This window comes from Lynx rufus, unplaced genomic scaffold, assembly GCF_022079265.1.
Source record: "Lynx rufus isolate CCGP_SWC_20201006 ecotype Redwood Valley unplaced genomic scaffold, mLynRuf1.p SCAF_1, whole genome shotgun sequence".
In the NCBI taxonomy this organism is placed as follows: Eukaryota; Metazoa; Chordata; class Mammalia; order Carnivora; family Felidae; genus Lynx; species Lynx rufus.
Window position 1 is genome coordinate 210,827,610 of NW_025814823.1, and position 18,923 is coordinate 210,846,532.

Consider the following 18,923-nt stretch of genomic DNA (forward strand, 5'->3'; position numbering starts at 1 on the left):
TCCATGTCTTCAATCCTCATCGTGACTGCATCCACTAGATTTTGCATCTCACTTATAGCATTTTTAAATTTCAGCCTGGCTAGTTTTTAAGTCTTTTATCTCTGAAGCAAGGGTTATTCTAGTGTCTTCTATGCTTTCTTCAAGCCCAAATTGTAATCTTATGACTGCTGTTCTCAATTCTTGATCAGATATATTGCTGATATCTGTTTTGAGCAAGTCCCAGGCTGTGATTTCTTCTTGACCTTTCTTTTGGGGAGGATTCCTCTGTGTTGTCATTTTGGCTAAGTTTCTGTGTTCTGCATGTTTTCAAAGCTTGTTATGTTTCCTGCACCTGAGAATAATGCTCTATTAAAAAGGGGTCATAGGGGCACCTGGGTGGCTTAGTCAGTTGAGCGTCTGACTTTGGCTCAGGTCATGATCTTACCATTTGTGAGTTCGAGCCCTGAGTCGTGCTCTGTGCTGACAGCTCGGAGCCTGCTTCGGATTCTGTGTGTCTCCCTCTCTGCCTCTTCCCCGCTCATGTTCTGTCTCTCTCTGTCTCTCAAAGATGGATAAATGTTAAAAAAAAAAAAAAACTTCAAAAAAGGGGGTTATACACTGTCCAGTGTCTGGCACTTCAGGAAGTATCTCTGGTGTACACTGTGCACTCTGCTATTGAAATTTGGCTGCTATTTCCCACTGGCCGGTCCTCCACAGAGGTCCTCCTTGCTTGCAGTGGTGACTGTTTGGACCTTTTACTTGGTGTGCTTTGATTAGTTTGTTAATAAGAGCCTGGAAAAATAGAAGGAAAAAAGCCTGATTCCAAAAAAAGAGAAAAGGAAAAGGAGTGAAAAAAACCAAATGATCAAAAAACGATAAGCCTGATTCTAAAGAAAAAGAAAGAAAGAAAGAAAGAAAGAAAGAAAGAAAGAAAGAAAAAAAAAGTCTGATCCAAAAAGAAAAACAAACAAACAACAAACAACAACAACAACAAAAAACAGAGAGAAAAAAGGAAATGAAAAAAAAGAAAACTAACTAAGAAGAAACTGCAAGCCTGACTCCAAAACAAAGAAGGAAGAAAAAAAAAAGTGAAAAAAGAAAAAAAAAAAATTAAGCCTGGTCCTAGTATCACCAGAACTGCAGGCGTCATTTTGAAGCACTTGATTTTCAGTACACTTGGTGCATGTGAGGTGCTGCCTTTGCTGGTCTTCTGGTGGAGAGGCCCATTGTGTTGGTTCAGAGTCAGTTTGCCCCAGTAAATAAGCTTGTGCCTCATGCGGGGGTTGGGAGGGGAATGGGAAGGAGGAATTTGTTGTAAGGGAGTCTTGCCTCCCCTAGGGTCTGACCTCAATACGGCTGTGTTTGAAGGACAAGGAGAGCCCAGGATCTCCTTATGTCTATGCCATCTTAACTCCTCCTGTATTGTAACATTTGAACCATTTATTAACTCCTTCTTTGGACATATTTCCCCATATTGTTAATTTATTTACTACTTTAATAAAGAAATGAAATTACAAGCCCTAAAAAGCAAAGATCTTCAATATTCGCATGTGCTGCTGCTCCAACCAATATCTGGCATCATAATTGGGTTACCAATACAGGCTGGAAAAATATTAAGAAGTATGATAGAATAAGTCCAGATTATCTTGAACACACTATTGGTAGAACATACTATTGGTAGAACATACAGCAGCAAGTATGTCTTGAATATACTATTGGTAGAAATGTGGATGTTAGAACCCTTTGGCAATCTATACAAACAACAAATCATTAAGTCTTGCACCTGAATATAATGTAATATTATATGTCAATTGTATCTTATTAACAAAGGTAAAAACTCTGCTAATGAGGGTGAAGAAGGAAGAGAGGAGCATGGTAGAGAAAATCTACATTGTCTTAGACAATATGTAAATCACCATAAACACACTTCTGGTAAAAATATAGATGTTAAGGATGTCTTGCTTCTTATAATAAAATGTGAAAGGAAAGAGATAAATTGAAAGAAGAACTATTAAGCATAAAGGAATGAGGACTTCATGATTTTGGAAACTCTCACCCTATCCAGATTGTAAAAGATTCTAAAATTAGGGGATTGAATGTGAGGAAAGAGAAAGTGTGGCTGGATAATCTCTTCCTATTTTCTCTAAATAGGTCATAATATTTAGTCTAATAAAGCTCTTTAAATATTAGGTGTGTGATTCAGTGGGTCTCTTCAGCCACATTGACTGACACCAATAGTGGAGATGGAATTATTTTTAAAGATCTGTGGAGGACCTCCTGTTCAGAGGAGTGAATTCCATGACATAGCCAGAAGATCCAGAAGGTACTTGAGAATTTTATACCGGGATAAACACTGACAGTTTGGATTGAAAAGGACAGAGAAAGTGACTTGAAAGAAGCCCACTGAACTCCCCCAAATTAAGAAACATGCCCATAAACTATTCAGCTGAAAACTTGTGCTACCTTTCATGACGAACAAATGAAAACTCTTGAGTTTGAGGCAGTGAACCCAGAGGGCAGAACTTCTAGCTTACAGGGCTGAATTCTAATTCACAGCAGATTATTTACAGTTTTTAAACTTAACATTGTCTTCCCAGTTAGATATCAACATTTCTTAGGTCCAGAGATTCACATTTTCCTGTCATTTTCTTCTATTTTGAATGATAATGTCTACAACTGGCATCTTAATATTCCTTGGGAGCAGATAAACTTGTTTCCTAATTTCATAGGTCCACAGATAGAGAAACTTTGCTTTTGGATGGATCATATCCAGACTGTCCCACCCACACTTGATTGAATTATTTGGATAATATAAGTTGAGACATTTGAGCTAATGATATTTAGATGAGATTTTGAATTATGAATTGATGATGTGAAGGATTGAGACTTGTTGGACTGTTGGGTGTGGTGAATGTAATTTTTATGTGATATTTACATGGGGGTTTGATGTCCAGAGAGCAGAACATGGTGGTAGAAGATGATGACCCCACCCAAAGATATGCTCTACTCTTTTGAACCAGTGAATATGCTACCTTACATGGCAAGGAGACTTTGCAGATGTGATTGATATAAGGATTTTGAGATGGGGAGATTATCTTCGATTATCCATTTGGGCTCTATATTATTATAGGAGTCCTTCTAAAAAAAGAGGAGATGATAAGAGAGTAAGAGTAGGAAATGTAATGATAGAAGGGAAAGGCAGGTAATGGATGATGTCATTGCCAGTTGAAAGGAGGCCATGAGCCAAGGAATGAAGACAACTACTAAAAGATGGAAAAGACCAGAAAATGGATTGTCCTTTCGAGCCTCCCAAAGGAATTCCTGGCCTTCCCACACCATACTTTTGTCCTAGGGAGACCCATTTTGTATTTCTGATCTCCAGAACTATAAGATAATACATTTGTTTTGTTTTAAGCAACTAGGTTTATAGTAATTTATTACAGCAGCAAGTAGAGATTAATACTGCTATCCACGTGGTCTAGCCAACTCCAGGAAAAATGGGAAGATGTTGCTAAAGCCTTTATAATGAAGGCAAATATGGGGGTCACTAATGGCAGTGCCTGTTGTATTGCAATTTGGACAGATTCTAGATCTTTATGATATTGGCCTTACTCAAAATGGGCTGATTTTCAAAAACAAGCATAAATAGATTTAAGGAAAATGTATAAATCAGAAATCTATTGTCTCCAGATTGCACAAAGGCTTAAGAGATGTTGGACTTGTTGAGATATTGTGCTGTTGTGAGTCATCGGTTTTTGTTTCATAGTGTCATCGATCAGGAGGCCTTAGCTTATCAAATAATTCCCAGGAAAGCTTATCAAATAATTCCCAGGAATTTAACTGAGATCCTAGGCCTTGAGACTTATGTGAGGTAATGGCCCATCCCTTTATGTGAACTCCTTTGAGAATGTTTCTCAATCCTGATGAGTATGTCAAATGAATCTATTCAGGGCAGGATATTGTCAATATAATGTCCTACCTGTGCTCCTGGGGAAAGTTGGATGTGGTTAAGATCTTGCCAATAAAGATTGTGGCCAGGGGCGCCTGGGTGGCTCTGTCGGTTAAGCACTGACTTTGGCTCAAGTCATGATTCCGCAGTTCCTGAGTTCAAGCCCAACGTCTGGCTCTATGCTGACAGTTCAGAGCCTGGAGCCTGCTTCAGATTCTGTGTCTCCCTCTCTCGCTGCTCCTTCCGCACTCCTTCTCTGTCTGTGTGTCTCAAAAATAAATATGTTAAAAAAATTAAATTAAAAAGTAAATTTAAAAAAAGATTGTGGCCAAGGGTAGGACCATTGAAATACCCTATGGACAACTAGTTAAAGGTCTACTGTGTCCCTTCCAAGGTGAAGGCAAACTGACATTGAGAACCTGTTGACATAGATACTGAACAGAACATATTAGCCAAAAGTATGATTACAAAATACAGTGAAACCTTGTATTGCGAGTAATTGTTCTGTGAGCATACCACAAGAAAAGCAAACATTTCTAATAAAATTTGACTTGATAAATGAGCAGTGTCTTACAATATGAGTATTACGTGATGCAGAACATCACGTGATCACAACTGAGCCAATGGTTCTTGACATTTGCTTTGATAGACAAGTGCTTTGTATTACAAACATGTTTCCAGAACAAATTATGCTCGCAAACCAAAGTGTTACTTATTTGCCAGTACATACTTGGATAGCAGTAATTTCACTAAGATTGGGCTTGTTAGTTTTAGTGTGTAGGACTATGCACTAATGTATCCCTGGTTTACACACAGTTTGTTTGAATGTTATGACTGATGAAAGCTCACATACATAATAGGGTATGAAATTTTTATTACTCAAATAGTAGGGCATGTTTTTTTGGAAGAGTAGGACAGGCTTCTAAGAAAATATGAAATATGGCTTTCTAGAGGCTGGAGGGATGACTAGTTTGAGTTTTTATTGTGAGTAGAGAGTTGGGATGTGTTGAGGGTTCCCCCTCATTGGCCTTCCTTGCATGGTTTGAAACTCCCACTAGGGTCAAGAGAGGGACCATGCTGACTCTCTTACTAGTTTGCCCAGGTGAAGAAGCATAAAAGAGGGCATGGGAGATAGGGCTTGAAAACTGTCAGCAGTCAAACATCAAAAGTGGACTCAGACTTTTTATTACACATGGGTATATGGGAGAAACCATGTTGGTAAGTAGAGGTACAGCGGTCTAGTATTTTATAGAAGCTTTTTAGTACTTTTTACTGAATCAAAAAACTATTTGGATTTATCACTCTAAATAATGAAAATGAGTTTTTCTAAAACAGAAGGAGCAGAGGCTCTGGAATCAAACAGACCTGTACTGAAATACAAAGACTGTACTTCCTATGTGTGCAACCTTGACAAATTGTCTTAACTTCAATTCACTTTGTTTTCTGACCTGTAAAATAGGACAAATATCTATGCCTTATGGAGGCTTTAAATGGAAGCTTCTATAACTTTAAATTGAAAAGCACTCCTCAATCAGTGTAAGATTCTCCATAGATGTTAATCATTTTATAAGATTAAATGAATGAGAATGCAACCAAACCATACAAAAATATATCAAAAGGCAAACATTCTATAAATATAGAATTATTTAAGCAAACACGTGATGATATTATCATGCTAATGTTAATCCATGGTTTGTGGCATATTTCACATTTTTAACCCATGGGTGTTTTCTAGATTTTAAAGAGAAGGAGATATCATACCAAGTTATCCCTTGGCTTCCACCTGAAGACTATAACAAAGGATTGAAGAATAATTTTGATTTTTTTATTGAAGAAGCTTTGGGTGGCAGGTAATTGTTATGTCTTTGAACCAAAGAGTCACTATTTTAGCAATACAAATGAATGGATGGATGCCTGGATGCTTGGACTGTAGACGTAAGACAGGGATGGACGGATGGGTGGGTGGATGAAGGAATAAACGATGAGTGGATGGTTAGGGAAACAAGTATTTACACCAATTCATCCAGTGCAGTCACTCGAGATTCTTCTTTGCTGTGTACTGTGCCCCTTCCATGAATGGATTTCTGTAGCAAGTAGAGGTTGATCTTTCTGGGACTTACTTTCTTTTTTTTTTTTTTTTTTTTTTTTAAATTTTTTTTTTTCAACGTTTATTTATTTTTGGGACAGAGAGAGACAGAGCATGAATGGGGGAGGGGCAGAGAGAGAGGGAGACACAGAATCGGAAGCAGGCTCCAGGCTCTGAGCCATCAGCCCAGAGCCCGATGCGGGGCTCGAACTCACGGACCGCGAGATCGTGACCTGGCTGAAATCGGACGCTTAACCGACTGCGCCACCCAGGCGCCCCTCTGGGACTTCCTTTCAACACCTCTCTTACAATCTTTGTTTATAACCTCCCCACCACAAAAGCACAGGTACCTCAACCTCTCACTGTTGATAGGGAAATGAGAGCCACTTACTTTTCCTCCTTTTCTTCACACATATTCTAGTATTGGAGGGAAGAATTATGAACCCTGGTTTTGTACCAGTTAAACATCTGGCTATGTAAAGTCCTTTTATTTATTTATTTATTTTTTTTTATTTTTGGCCATGTAAGGTCCTTTTAAAAATGCAATGAACCTCGTGCAAAATAAGACATGAGTCCTTTGTTTCATCTGAATGGAAAGGAGCACATAACTGCTTAATCTTAGACATTAATGTAGAAAGACAAACTTCCGTTCCTAACTTAATTATAGTGGCCTTGCCTTCTTTCTATCTGAAAATTCTACTTACTAGTGTAGGTCTTGCTTACATTTGACTTTTCTCATAAAGTCTTTTTTCCTCCCTCAACTGGGAGACCACAGTCCTTCCTGTCTAGAACTGATCTAATCTATTCATTTGACACTTAGTCTATATAATCTTGTGCTGTTAGTTATATTAAATATAGGCTTTGTCTCTTCTCCCTTCATTTAATATTTTTGGAAACAGGCATGGGTAACCATGGATTCTTAAACATTGTTTTCTATTTATTAGCTTAATTTTAAGCATGCTTAATGAGCTATATCTGGAAATTTTTACAGCACTATTGTAAGTATCTACAATATCTGGTTATCATTCCTTTGCTATGTGAAATCTTCAAAAAATGCATAGCAGAGAAGGATTTTAGACAGTCACTTCCACTGTATAACTTGAAGTTAATTCTTTATTTTTCTTATATTTTATTTTTATTAACAACTTTCATTTCTTAACAACATTCTTACATATATTTTTAAAAATTGTGAAGATGGTACAGAGAATTCCCATAAGTCGGTATATTATTAACATTCTACTTTAGTGTGGTATACTTGTTACAGTTTTTGAACCAATGCTGATACATTATTTTATTTTATTTCATTTACTTATTTATTTTTAAATTTTATTTTTTATTTTTTTTAAATTTACATCCAAATTAGTTAGCATATAGTGCAACAATGATTTCCAGAGTAGATTCCTTAGTGCCCCTTACCCATTTAGCCCATCCCCCCTCCCACAGCCCCTCCAGCAATCCTCAGTTTGTTCTCCATATTTATGAATCTCTTCTGTTTTGTCCCCCTCCTTGTTTTTATATTATTTTTACTTCTCTTCCCTTATGTTCATCTGTTTTGTCTCTTAAAGTCCTCATGTGAGTGAAGTCATATATTTGTCTTTCTCTGACTAATTTCACTTAGCATAATACCCTCTAGTTCCATCCACGTATTTGCAAATGGCAAGATTTCATTCTTTTTGATTGCTGAGTAATTCTCCATTGTGTGTGTGTGTGTGTGTGTGTGTGTGTGTGTGTGTGTGTGTATATATATATATATATATATATATATATATATACCACATCTTCTTTATCCATTCATCCATCGATGGCCTTTTGGGCTCTTTCCATACTTTGGCTATTGTTGATAGTGCTGTTATAAACATGGGGGTGCATGTGTCCCTTTGAAACAGCACACCTGTATCCCTTGGATAAATACCCAGTAGTACCCTATGCTGGGTCATAGGGTAGGTCTATTTTTAGTTTTTTGAGGGACCTCCATACTGTTTTCCAGAGTGGCTACACCAGCTTGCATTCCCAACTTGAAGTTAATTCTAAATGTCAGGCCAAGTTCTGTATATAGCTAATAAGTTCTCTGCCTCTGGGTCTTCTCTATCTGAGGTACAATGGGTACAGTACAATTACAGGGATGCCAGGGTGTTGATTCTCTTGGTCCTCCATGCAGTCAGGAGGCCCCTGATATCTTGAACTCTTGCACCTGTTAACTCTGATACCTTAAAGTACAGTGGACATCCTTACCTATTTCTCTGTGGATTGTATAAACAGGAAGGAAACAGTCATATTCTATATAGGCAGTGATGGGAAAGCATTGCAAGGAGATAGGCCCCTGGAATATTCTCATAGGCAAAGTCTTAATTATATGTTCATATTCTTTGTCATTATCTTCTCTGGACACTTCAACCTACATTGAAATAGAAAAGCTAATAATATGTTTATTTACCAGGACTTACTTTTCCTTTCCTTTCCTTTCCTTTCCTTTCCTTTCCTTTCCTTTCCTTTCCTTTCCTCTCGTCTCCTCTCCTCTCATCTCCTCTCCTCTCCTTTCCTCTCCTTCTCCCCTCTTCTCCCCTCTTCTCCCCTCTTCTCCCCTCTTCTCTTCTCTTCTCTTCTCTCTCTTCTTTCATTGCTTGGTGGTGGGCACAGACAGGTGGAATTCCCATTTTGGCTGAGTTTTGACTTCTAAAATTATAAAATAGTCCCTTGGGTGAGGTGATCTGTCACATTCAGAACATACAGTGATTTTAAAAAAATTTTTTTTTTCAACGTTTATTTATTTTTTTTGAGACAGAGAGAGACAGAGCATGAACGGGGGAGGGGCAGAGAGAGAGGGAGACACAGAATCGGAAACAGGCTCCAGGCTCTGAGCTATCAGCCCAGAGCCCGACGCGGGGCTCGAACTCCCGGACCGCGAGATCGTGACCTGGCTGAAGTCGGACGCCTAACCGACTGCGCCACCCCGGCGCCCCTATACAGTGATTTTTAAAAATAGCCTGTATGGTTAATATTTATGGAACTGTGTTACCAAGTTATGTCCACGGTTTGGCTAAGTAAATAAGAAAATCACTCATAAAAAGTCAGTATGTAAAAGAAAGTTAATAGGAAGTTATAGACTTTATCAAATAAAAGGAGATTTGTGAGATGTGCTATAGTGAGAGAAGGTTCCCAGAGCAGAAGGTCCATTGGTGGTGATTTGTTCTTGGTTAACACAATATAATTGTGCCCGTGGATTTCAAGATACCAGAACTCAAAGAACAATTTTTTTAAGAAACCGGCATAAAAAGTACTTGGGATTTGGATAAAGGAGGGAAGAGGAGGGGAGGAAGGGAACCCTCTCAAGAGCAGAACATCTGCTCAGAGTGCCTGAGATGATGGTACTAATGGGCAGTGGTGGAATAGGTGGGCTGCTGCTAGGTGTGGTCTTGCTTATCTGGGATATTTTCTTTGTAGCCCAAGATTCTTTTGTGTATTGTGGAATTAACACATCCAATGAATGTTTACCGTTTTCCTCTTTCTTATAGATACACATTTGGAAAATTCTTAAAACTTATGGAACAAGTAGGGCTTCAGTGCAGCCATTTTCTAAGGAGAAGTGATATCATGGATTCCTTAAAGAATGAGAACTTTGACCTAGTGATAGTTGAAAATTTTGACTACTGTCCTTTCCTGGTTGCTGAAAAGCTTGGAAAACCATTTGTGTCCATTCTCTCTTCCTCCTTTGGTGCTATGGATTTTGGACTACCAAACCCTCTGTCTTATGTGCCAGTATTGCATTCTTTGCTAACGGACCACATGGACTTCTGGGGCCGAGTGAAGAATTTTCTGATGTTCTTTGATTTCACCATGAGGCAAAGGCAAATCCAGTCTGCATATGACAATACCATCAAGGAGCATTTCCCGGAAGGCTCTAGGCCGGTTTTGTCTCATCTTCTGAAGAAAGCAGAGCTGTGGTTTGTTAACTCTGACTTTGCCCTTGAATTTGCTAGGCCCCTGCTTCCCAACACTGTGTATGTTGGAGGCTTAATGGCCAGACCTGTAACACCAGTACCACAAGTAAGTGAAACTGTAGCTCTCCATGTGGGCTTCATGCAGAGGTCTTCAGCACAGAGTTGGTGACTGCCCTGCCAGTGGAATCCTGGGAAGGAAGTAGGGTGAGGCAAGTAAGGTGCCTAGGACATGCACCTAAAAGGGAGTACTCATTTTTAGGGCCATGCAATGATAGTGTTAGGACTTGCACAACCCTGAGATTGAGGGCCTCCTTAAATGGTACACTGAGTGTCCTCTTTAGTCCTGGCCTTGGTAGGATAAGCTCTTTATTTTATTTTAATTTTACTATCTCTACGTACAGCGTGGAGCTTGAATTCAGCACCCTGAGGTCAAGAAGAGCATGCTCTTCCAAATGAGCCAGCCAGGCACCCTGGCATAAGCCTTTTAAGAAGTTGATATTTTCATGTGCGTTTTGTATGATCATATGTATAGTAGCTCCGTGGCAAGAATCCATTAAATGGGAGAATTGTTAAAAGAGATGAGTTATGCTCAATGAAATGCACAACACTATGAGTGTGTAACCAAGGTAGGACTGGGTGGTAAGAACTGCAGACATCATCTCCAGCATCCTCAGCCTATCTTCTGATTTGTTTGATCTGGGGTTAGGCCTGGGCGTTGTAAATTGTGAAAACTGCTAAGTTGGTTTGAATCCATAAACTCAGACTACTGCAATAGAAGGTTTGTTTTTTTTTTTTTTTTTTTCAATGCTTATTTATAAGAGAGTGAGAGAGAGAAAATGATCATGGGCAGGGTAGGGGGTGAGAGAGATGGAGACCAAGAATCCCAAGCGGGGTCTACACTGTCAGCACAAACCCCAAAGCGGGGCTCGAACTCAAGAACCATGAGATCATGACCTGAGCCAAAATCAAGAGTCAGACGCTTAAGCAACTGCACCACCCGGATGCTCCTCTGCCATAGAAGTTTTTATTTATTCTTATTTTTGTTTACTTATTTATTTTTCTGCAATAGAAGTTATTAAATGGGAGGGAGCTAAGATGAGCTGGCTTCCTTTTGCCTATCAGCACTGTGTTGCCATTTTATGCAATTTATCTTATATAATGATATCTTGCCACCTGGAAGGAAGTATGATGATCTCCATTTTTATAAAAGAGAAGACAGAGACTGAGGTGGTGTGTAAGTGACTTTCCCACTACCATTCACTGCAGAGCTGGGGAAAGCCCTGATGTGACCTGGGTCTTCTAGGTACCCAAGTGTCTATGCTTCCTCTAGTGACCTTGTACTCAGTGAGCAGGGAGAGTTGGGGAATGATCCATGGACTAGACGGGCTTTGAGTTGGTAGGGTTTTTAAGGGATGGAGCTAGGGAGGAAGGTGTTCCAGCTGGAGAGAACAAGTAGCTCAAAGTGTTAAAGTAAAAGTAAGATAGGCATGACTCTGGGTTCCCTTGGTGACTCTAGCTAGACCGGATCAGAATTCTCAATTGTGTAAATACAGCCAGGCCAGATTGCAGGAGACTTTACTTGATAGGAGGGTGGGTCTTAGTTATAGGGTAGGGGGAGGGAGTTGTTAAGCAAGAGCATAATGGCAGTAAGGGTTATAGTGGCTGTGAGATAGCAGAGGCTTTTTTCAAAAATGTTTCTCTATATTTTCCAGTTTTTAGATAATGGAGTTACGTGGCTTTTGTAATTAAAAAGAATGACAAAGCTGTTGTCAAAGTGGTCCTTTGAATGGTAAACCAGGCAATGTTATGCTAGATGGAATCAATCCAGGAATGAGGATCTAGAAGCTGAGGAAAGGGGTCTGCAGAAGTCCAGAGTCAGAGTCTGAAGAAACACTTGAAGCAAGAGTTGACAAAACTGTGTTAAGCCAAGATCACATCATTAAGTCACAGCCTTCCTTAAGAATTGCCTGAGGACTTTAAAAAGCAAGCTGCCCAGTTCTGGGTTAGGTCTGGGCATTATCACTTTTTAAAAGTCTTCTTATGTAGATATAATTTGTAGTCATGTGGGTGAGCCACTGAGGTAAGAGATAATTACAAAGATCCGTTAATAAGAATATCACAAAGTATCAGAGCAAAGCACTCTACATGGTGCATTGAGCCAGTGATCAGGAGGCTTCCTCCATTTCTTCCACTTCTTCTTATGCTGTAGGCCTTCTCCCAGTTTCTTCAATCTAGCCTCAGATGTTGCAGCTCCCTCTGCTAGACCCTGACACCCCACTAGTATTTCTTCTTACACTACCATTTTCCGGTGGCCTTAGGAAATTCTCAAGTGACCATGTCTCCACTGACCTATGATGAGCAGTGGGTCTAGGATGGCCGTGACACAAAATCAAGCTTTTAAAGAAGAAAGATATTCCGACACAATGGGGATGAGCATCATGCAGAGGGTGCTGAGCTGCCCCAGGGGCTATGAGCTCTAGGAATGGCAGGAAGGTGTGTTCAGTAAATGAATGGCTTTCATTTCGTGGCTGTCTAGGTTTTCATGAACAACATTTCTCACGTCTTTTTCTTTTCTGAACTCTCTCCAGGAATTTGAGAATTTCATTGCTAAGTTTGGAGACTCTGGTTTTGTCCTTGTGGCCCTGGGCTCCATGGTGAGCACCTTTCAATCCCAGGAACTTCTCAGGGAGATGAACAGTGCCTTTGCTCATCTCTCTCAAGGAGTCATATGGAAGTATAAGCCATCTCACTGGCCCAAAGACGTCAAATTGGCAGCAAATGTGAAAATCGTGGACTGGCTTCCTCAGAATGACCTCCTGGGTAAGAACTGCGCAGGTCGGCTTCACCCGTCTCGTTTACATATTTTTAGATCTCGTCGGGCTCTGACCTCTAGTTGGGTAATCCCATTTGCTCTAGAAGGAGCTGCTGATACCTAAAGGTAAGTCTCCAAGAAGCAGGAATGGAATGGCCAGCTGCAGTTCTTGGGGAATCAGGCCCTACTCCCAATGAGATCAGGTGCCCAAGTAGCCATCTCTCCTTCATTCTTTCTATCCCAGGTGAGATATTGGTAGACATCAAAGTCACCTTGTCCTACTGCATTAGGTTTTACACAGGGTCACCCAAACACAGTCCAAAAGAACCTATGGATTCTAGAGAATACATACCAGAGGGATGTTGCCCTTGTATTTAGCGGCTTCATGAGTACCTGTTCTTCCACGTGCACTTACATATATCATGTATGTATATACATCTTTCTTAGCTATTAAAGTGTGAGCGATTCATACCTTCATAACATTAATACCAATAGTGTCTTTAGGATGTGCCAAAATACCTGAGTGCCAAGATGAACAACCTCATAGCTGGTTATTTGGTCCATTTTGTCTCTGGTACCAGAGAGTTCCCTCACCTCCGCCCCCCCCCCCCCCCGCCAACCCCAGTAGTTTTTCTCTGTGCCCTGTGCTGCTTCTTTCAGACCCCTTACTTCCATAACCACTGACAGAATCAGAGACTTATGACTAAGATAATGACTCAAAATAAACAGGGGAATTGAAGAAACAGATTCCTGGCTCCATTTCTGCAAATTTAATTCTTTATTTGGAGCAAGGTACATGATGCTCCTTTGAGTTTTTGTTAAAAAATTTTTTTTAATGTTTATTTATTTCTGAGAGGGAGAGACAGAGTGTGAGCATGGGAGGGGTAGAGAGAGAGGGAAACACAGAATATGAAGCAGGTTCCAGGCTTGAGCTGTCAGCACAGAGCTGGATGTGGGACTGGGAACCACGGACTGTGAGATCATGACCTGAGCCACCCAGGCACCCCTTATTGATGCTCTTTTTTTAAATTTATGTTTTTAAATATTTTTGAGGAACTATATAGGTTATTGCTTTATTTTTTCTATAATTTATTTATTTTTTATAATTTACATCCAACTTAGTTAGCATATAAGTGCAATAATGATTTCAGGAGTAGATTCCTTAAGCCCCTTATACCTATATCCCATCCCCTCCTCCCATGACCCCTCCAGCAACCCTCAGTTTGTTCTCTATATTTAAGAGTCTCTTATGTTTTGTCCCCCTCCCTGTTTTTATATTGTTTTTGCTTCCCTTCCCTTATGTTCATCTGTTTTGTATCTTAAAGTCCTCATATGAGTGAAGTCATATGATATTTGTCTTTCTCTGACCGACTAATTTCGCTTAGCATAATACCCTCTAGTTCCATCCACATAGTTGCAAATGGCAGGATTTCATTCTTTCTGTTTGCCAAGCAATACTCCATTGTATATATATACCACATCTTGTTTATCCATCCATCCATCAATGGACATTTGGGCTCTTTCTGTACTTTGGCTGTTGTTGATAGTGCTGCTATAAACATGGGGATGCATATGTCCCTTCAAAACAGCACACCTGTATCCCGTGGATAAATGCCTAGTAGTGTAATTGCTGGGTTGTAGGGTAGTTCTATTTTTAGTTTTTTGAGGAACCTCCATACTGTTTTCCAGAGTGGCTGCACCAGTTTGCATTCCCACCAAGAGGGCAAAAGAGATCCTCTTTCTCTGCATCCTTGCCAACATCAGTTGTTGCCTGAATTGTTCATGTTAGCCATTCTGACAGGTGTGAGGTGGTAGCTCATTGTGGTTTTGACTTGTATTTCCCTGATGATGAGTGATGTTGAGCATTTTTTCACGTGTCGGTTGGCCATCTGGATGTCTTTGGAGAAGTGTCTATTCATGTCTTTTGCCCATTTCTTCACTGGATTATTTGTTTTTTGGGGGGTGGAGTTTGGTAAGTTCTGTATAGATTTTGGATACTAACCCTTTATCTGATATGTCATTTACAAGTATCTTCTCCCATTCTGTCGGTTGCCTTTTACTTTTGGTGATTGTTTCCTTCACTGGGCAGAAATTTTTTATTTTGATGAGGTCCCAATGGCTCATTTTTGCTTTTGTTTCCCTTGCCTCCGGAGTAGTGTTGAGTAAGAAATTGCTGCGGCTGAGATCAAAGAAGTTTTTGCCTGCTTTCTCCTCGAGGCTTTTGATGGCTTCCTGTCTTTCATGCATTTTGAATTTATTTTTGTGTATGGTTTAAGAAAGTGGTCCAGGTTCATTTTTCTGCACGTCACTGTCCAGTTTTCACAGCACCATTTGCTGAAGAGACTGTTTTTATTCCATTGGATATTCTTTTTTCAACGTTTTTTTAAATTTATTTTTGGGACAGAGAGAGACAGAACATGAACGGGGAAGGGGCAGAGAGAGAGGGAGACACAGAATGAGAAACAGGCTCCAGGCTCCGAGCCATCAGCCCAGAGCCTGACGCGGGGCTCGAACTCACGGACCGCGAGATCGTGACCTGGCTGAAGTCGGACGCTTAACCGACTGCGCCACCCAGGCGCCCCTCCATTGGATATTCTTTCCTGCTTTGTCAAAGATTAGTTGGCCGTATGTTTGTGGGTCCATTTCTGGGTTCTCTATTCTGTTCCATTGATCTGTGTTCTGTTTTTGTGCCATGCCATACTGTCTTGATATTTACAGCTTTGTAATACATCTTGAAGTCTATGATTGTGATGGTTGATGCTCTTTTAAGGAAGAGACAATGAGATTCTGATGCACATCCCAGTTGAATGACACAGGCTGAGACAAACTCTTCATTTTCAGCATTAATCCTAGTTAGTTCTAAATAAGGTGGACTAGAAATGCTGGAGATGGAAATACTCAAGTGTACAGTCTAGGCTCTGGTTTCAAGGGGTTACTCGTGTATTGAGGAGACAATGCATACAGTATTAGTTTTATGATTGCTACATGAATTACAATGTCAATGAATATGTCAGGAATTCAGAGAAGAGGGAAATAAGTTGGCAGGTGAGAAAAGAATGCCCAAGACAAAGAGAAAGACAGAGACAAAGAGAGAGATAATGACAAAACAGATGAGAGAAGCAAAGGGAGGCACTGAGATTATAGAAAAATGGTAGGATGGATGGATGGATGGATATATATAGAGAGAGAGATCTGCAGATATATATATATATATATATATATATATATATATATATATATATATATCTTGCTGAGCATTATTGTCTAGAGAGTTCGCTGGGTGTTGAGTCTTAGCTGCGTTCTGGCCCAGGGCAAGGAATTACTATGCAAGGCAAGGCTCTGAATTCTGTATGTTAGTACATGAACCTTGGATGCATTGCAAGCAAAATATCTTTATAATGGCTCCAACAGACCTTGAAATCGTCTTGGTATATTCTTCTGCCCTTCCTGCTTGCCCTGGCTTTCTCAAGCTTTTCATTCTGAAATATTGTGCTCTCTTTCTTATTTGAAACAGCTCACCCACGCATCCGTCTTTTTGTCACCCATGGTGGAATGAATAGCATCATGGAGGCCATCCAACATGGCGTGCCCATGGTGGGGATTCCCCTCTTTGGAGACCAGCCAGAAAACCTGGTCCGAGTAGAAGCCAAAAAGTTTGGTGTCTCTATCCCATTAAAGCAGATAAAGGAAGAGACCTTGGCTGTGAAGATGAAACAAGTCATAGAAGACAAGAGGTATGGAGCTCTCTGGGCTTGTGGTCACTTAGGCTGAATGAAGACATCAAACACAAAGAGTACCGTGTGGCTCTTTTTGCAATAAAAGCTGAAACTTCCAAGACATGGAATAATATGTGTGTGATGCTAACAGCTGACCTGTTTTCCCTAAGAGCAAGACTAGACAATTTAGGTTGGATGTTGATAACAATTGGCACCTTAGGGTTTTAAGCACCCTGTCCTACTTACACAGGACCCCTGAGAGGTCTTATGTTTATGGACTGCTTATAGTAGAATTCCAAGTGAGGCAGGAGGTGGACTTTGTGTCCACCAGTGTGCTACACCATTTCCTGTCTCAGGCCCTTTGTCAGTGCTGCCTCCTAAAACATCCTTCCTTCTCCTCTCCTGTCTTGAAGGACTGACTTCTTCATGGCAGTCAGGCTCATCTCCAATGTCCTCTCCTCAGAGAGGTGGTCTTTGTCTGACAGTCCTAAATGCACTCCTCTCCCACCCTCTTCAGTCATAATTCATTTTTCCTTAACAGTTCTCAGGATCAGTAACTACCCCATTTCTTTCTGTTTCAATTTATTTTGTGTCCCCTACACTAGAAAGTAAAGAGGTAGCTCCTCTGTAGGGCCAAGTGTGTCTCTTGTTTTCCCCTGTGCTCCCAGGGCTTAGCACAGGGCCTGCCACAAAGTAAGTTGGGATGAATTTCTGTTAAGTGAGTCAGCAAAAGGGCCCATGATGTCTTAGGTAAATTCTCATCCAGCACAATGATCTCATGTGAAGCGGAATATTTATTCTGTCTTCCTTATAACCAAGAAGGCCTGAACGACTTAAAGTCTCAAGGGCAGAAAGTGACTGAGACCTCAATACTTATAATTACCTTGCATAAAGGCGACCCATAGGAGTTTTTGTTAGATGAGTGAAAACAACCACAGGGTTTGTGATTCTTTTTTTTTTTTTAAAGTTTATTTATTTATGTTGAAATAGAGAGCACAAGTGAGGTAGGGGCAGAGAGAGAGAACCCAAGGAGGCTCCACATTGTCAGCACAGAGCCCTATGTGGGCTCAAACTCAGTAACAATGAGGTTATAAGCTGAACTAAAATCAAGAGTCAGATGCTTAACTGACTGAGCCACCCAAGTGCCCCTATATCTTGTGATTCTTAACCCTAGAAAAGTTTTTATTCTCCAGAGTTCAGATAATCTCAGACATTTCATTATATTTGGCATCTCTTGTGTAGCAAATGCTCACTTTTTGAGAAGTAACGTTTTGTTTTTTAAAGTTTATTTATTTTGAGAGAGAGGGAATCCCAAGCAGTCTCCCAGGGGGCAGTGTAGAGACCTATGTGGGACCACTGACGAGCCTCTGAAGAATGAGTTTGTAAATTTCATTGGCTATTCAAATACCTATATCCCTAATGGCTGTAATCTGCTGTTCTTGTGATGGATCATTTGGGTTGGAATGGTCCCTACACACTGTGCATCAGGGCTGGGTATATAATTTGCAGGGCCCAAAGTAAAATGGAAATGTGTGATCCCTTGTTATAAAGATTAACAATTTTAAGACAGTGACAGGAGAGAATAAAGCAAGGGTACGACGTGTCTAAATGTGGGGTCCTGTGCATATGTGTAGACTGCAGCCCATGGAACCAGCGCTGGCCAAAATGGTGCTCTGATGGGACAGGAAAGTGCTGGCCTTGTCTTGGACTCCAGTCCTCGGAGTCACATATGTCACATAAACCAGACAGTGGCACAAAGTAGCTGCTTATTATGCATATAAGTTTATATATATATATGTATACATGTATAAAATTATATATCTATACTTTGTGATAAGCCTCCTTGTGTGGAGACTAGCCCTACTAGTTATTATTTTTTTTTTATAGTTTAGCACATTTAGCATAGAGCATGGTCTTTGCATGGAGGCACCAGTTTGAACTTTTCAGTGGAACCAGCTAGACTGTGGCAAGGCCAGGCCAGGCCAACAACTTTTCCTTGAAACTGAGTCTTCTGTGTGTGGAGGGAAGAGTGTGTGTGATACAAGGTCTCTAAGACTTCTGAGACCACCTGAGTAACACCCCACCTCTGTGTCTGCCAACAGGTACAAGTCAGCAGCGGTGGCCGCCAGCATCATCAGGCGCTCCCACCCCCTGACCCCTGCCCAGAGGCTGGTGGGCTGGATCGACCACATCCTCCAGACAGGGGGTGCGGCCCACCTCAAGCCCCATGCCCTGCAGCAGCCGTGGCATGAGCAGTACCTGCTGGACGTCTTCTTGTTCCTGCTGGTGGTCACCCTGGGCACCCTGTGGCTCTGCGGGAAGCTGCTGGGCATGGTGGCCAGGTGGCTGTGTGGGGCCAGGAAGCTGAAGAAGGCCTGATGGGGGTGCAGCCTTGATGGGTGTTTGGGGAGCCACTGGTTCTAGAAGGCTTTCCCCAGCACAG

At 40.8% G+C, this 18,923-nt stretch overlaps 1 protein-coding gene across 5 annotated transcripts in view; it reads left to right on the forward strand.

Moving 5' to 3' along the window:
• LOC124507642 (UDP-glucuronosyltransferase 3A2-like) overlaps positions 1–18,923 on the forward strand; it is a 29,270-nt gene extending 10,347 nt beyond the window's left edge. For 3 of the 5 annotated variants that reach the window (XM_047073926.1, XM_047073935.1, XM_047073956.1), the window contains 5 exons: positions 5,664–5,778; positions 9,527–10,058; positions 12,541–12,772; positions 16,279–16,498; positions 18,583–18,923. In XM_047073926.1, the coding sequence (XP_046929882.1) occupies positions 5,664–5,778; positions 9,527–10,058; positions 12,541–12,772; positions 16,279–16,498; positions 18,583–18,859 (1,376 nt within the window). In that variant the 3' untranslated portion in view covers positions 18,860–18,923. Of the gene's footprint in view, positions 1–5,639; positions 5,779–9,526; positions 10,059–12,540; positions 12,773–16,278; positions 16,499–18,582 lie in introns of all 5 variants that reach the window. The other 2 variants (XM_047073948.1, XM_047073942.1) reach the window with 2 other exon arrangements.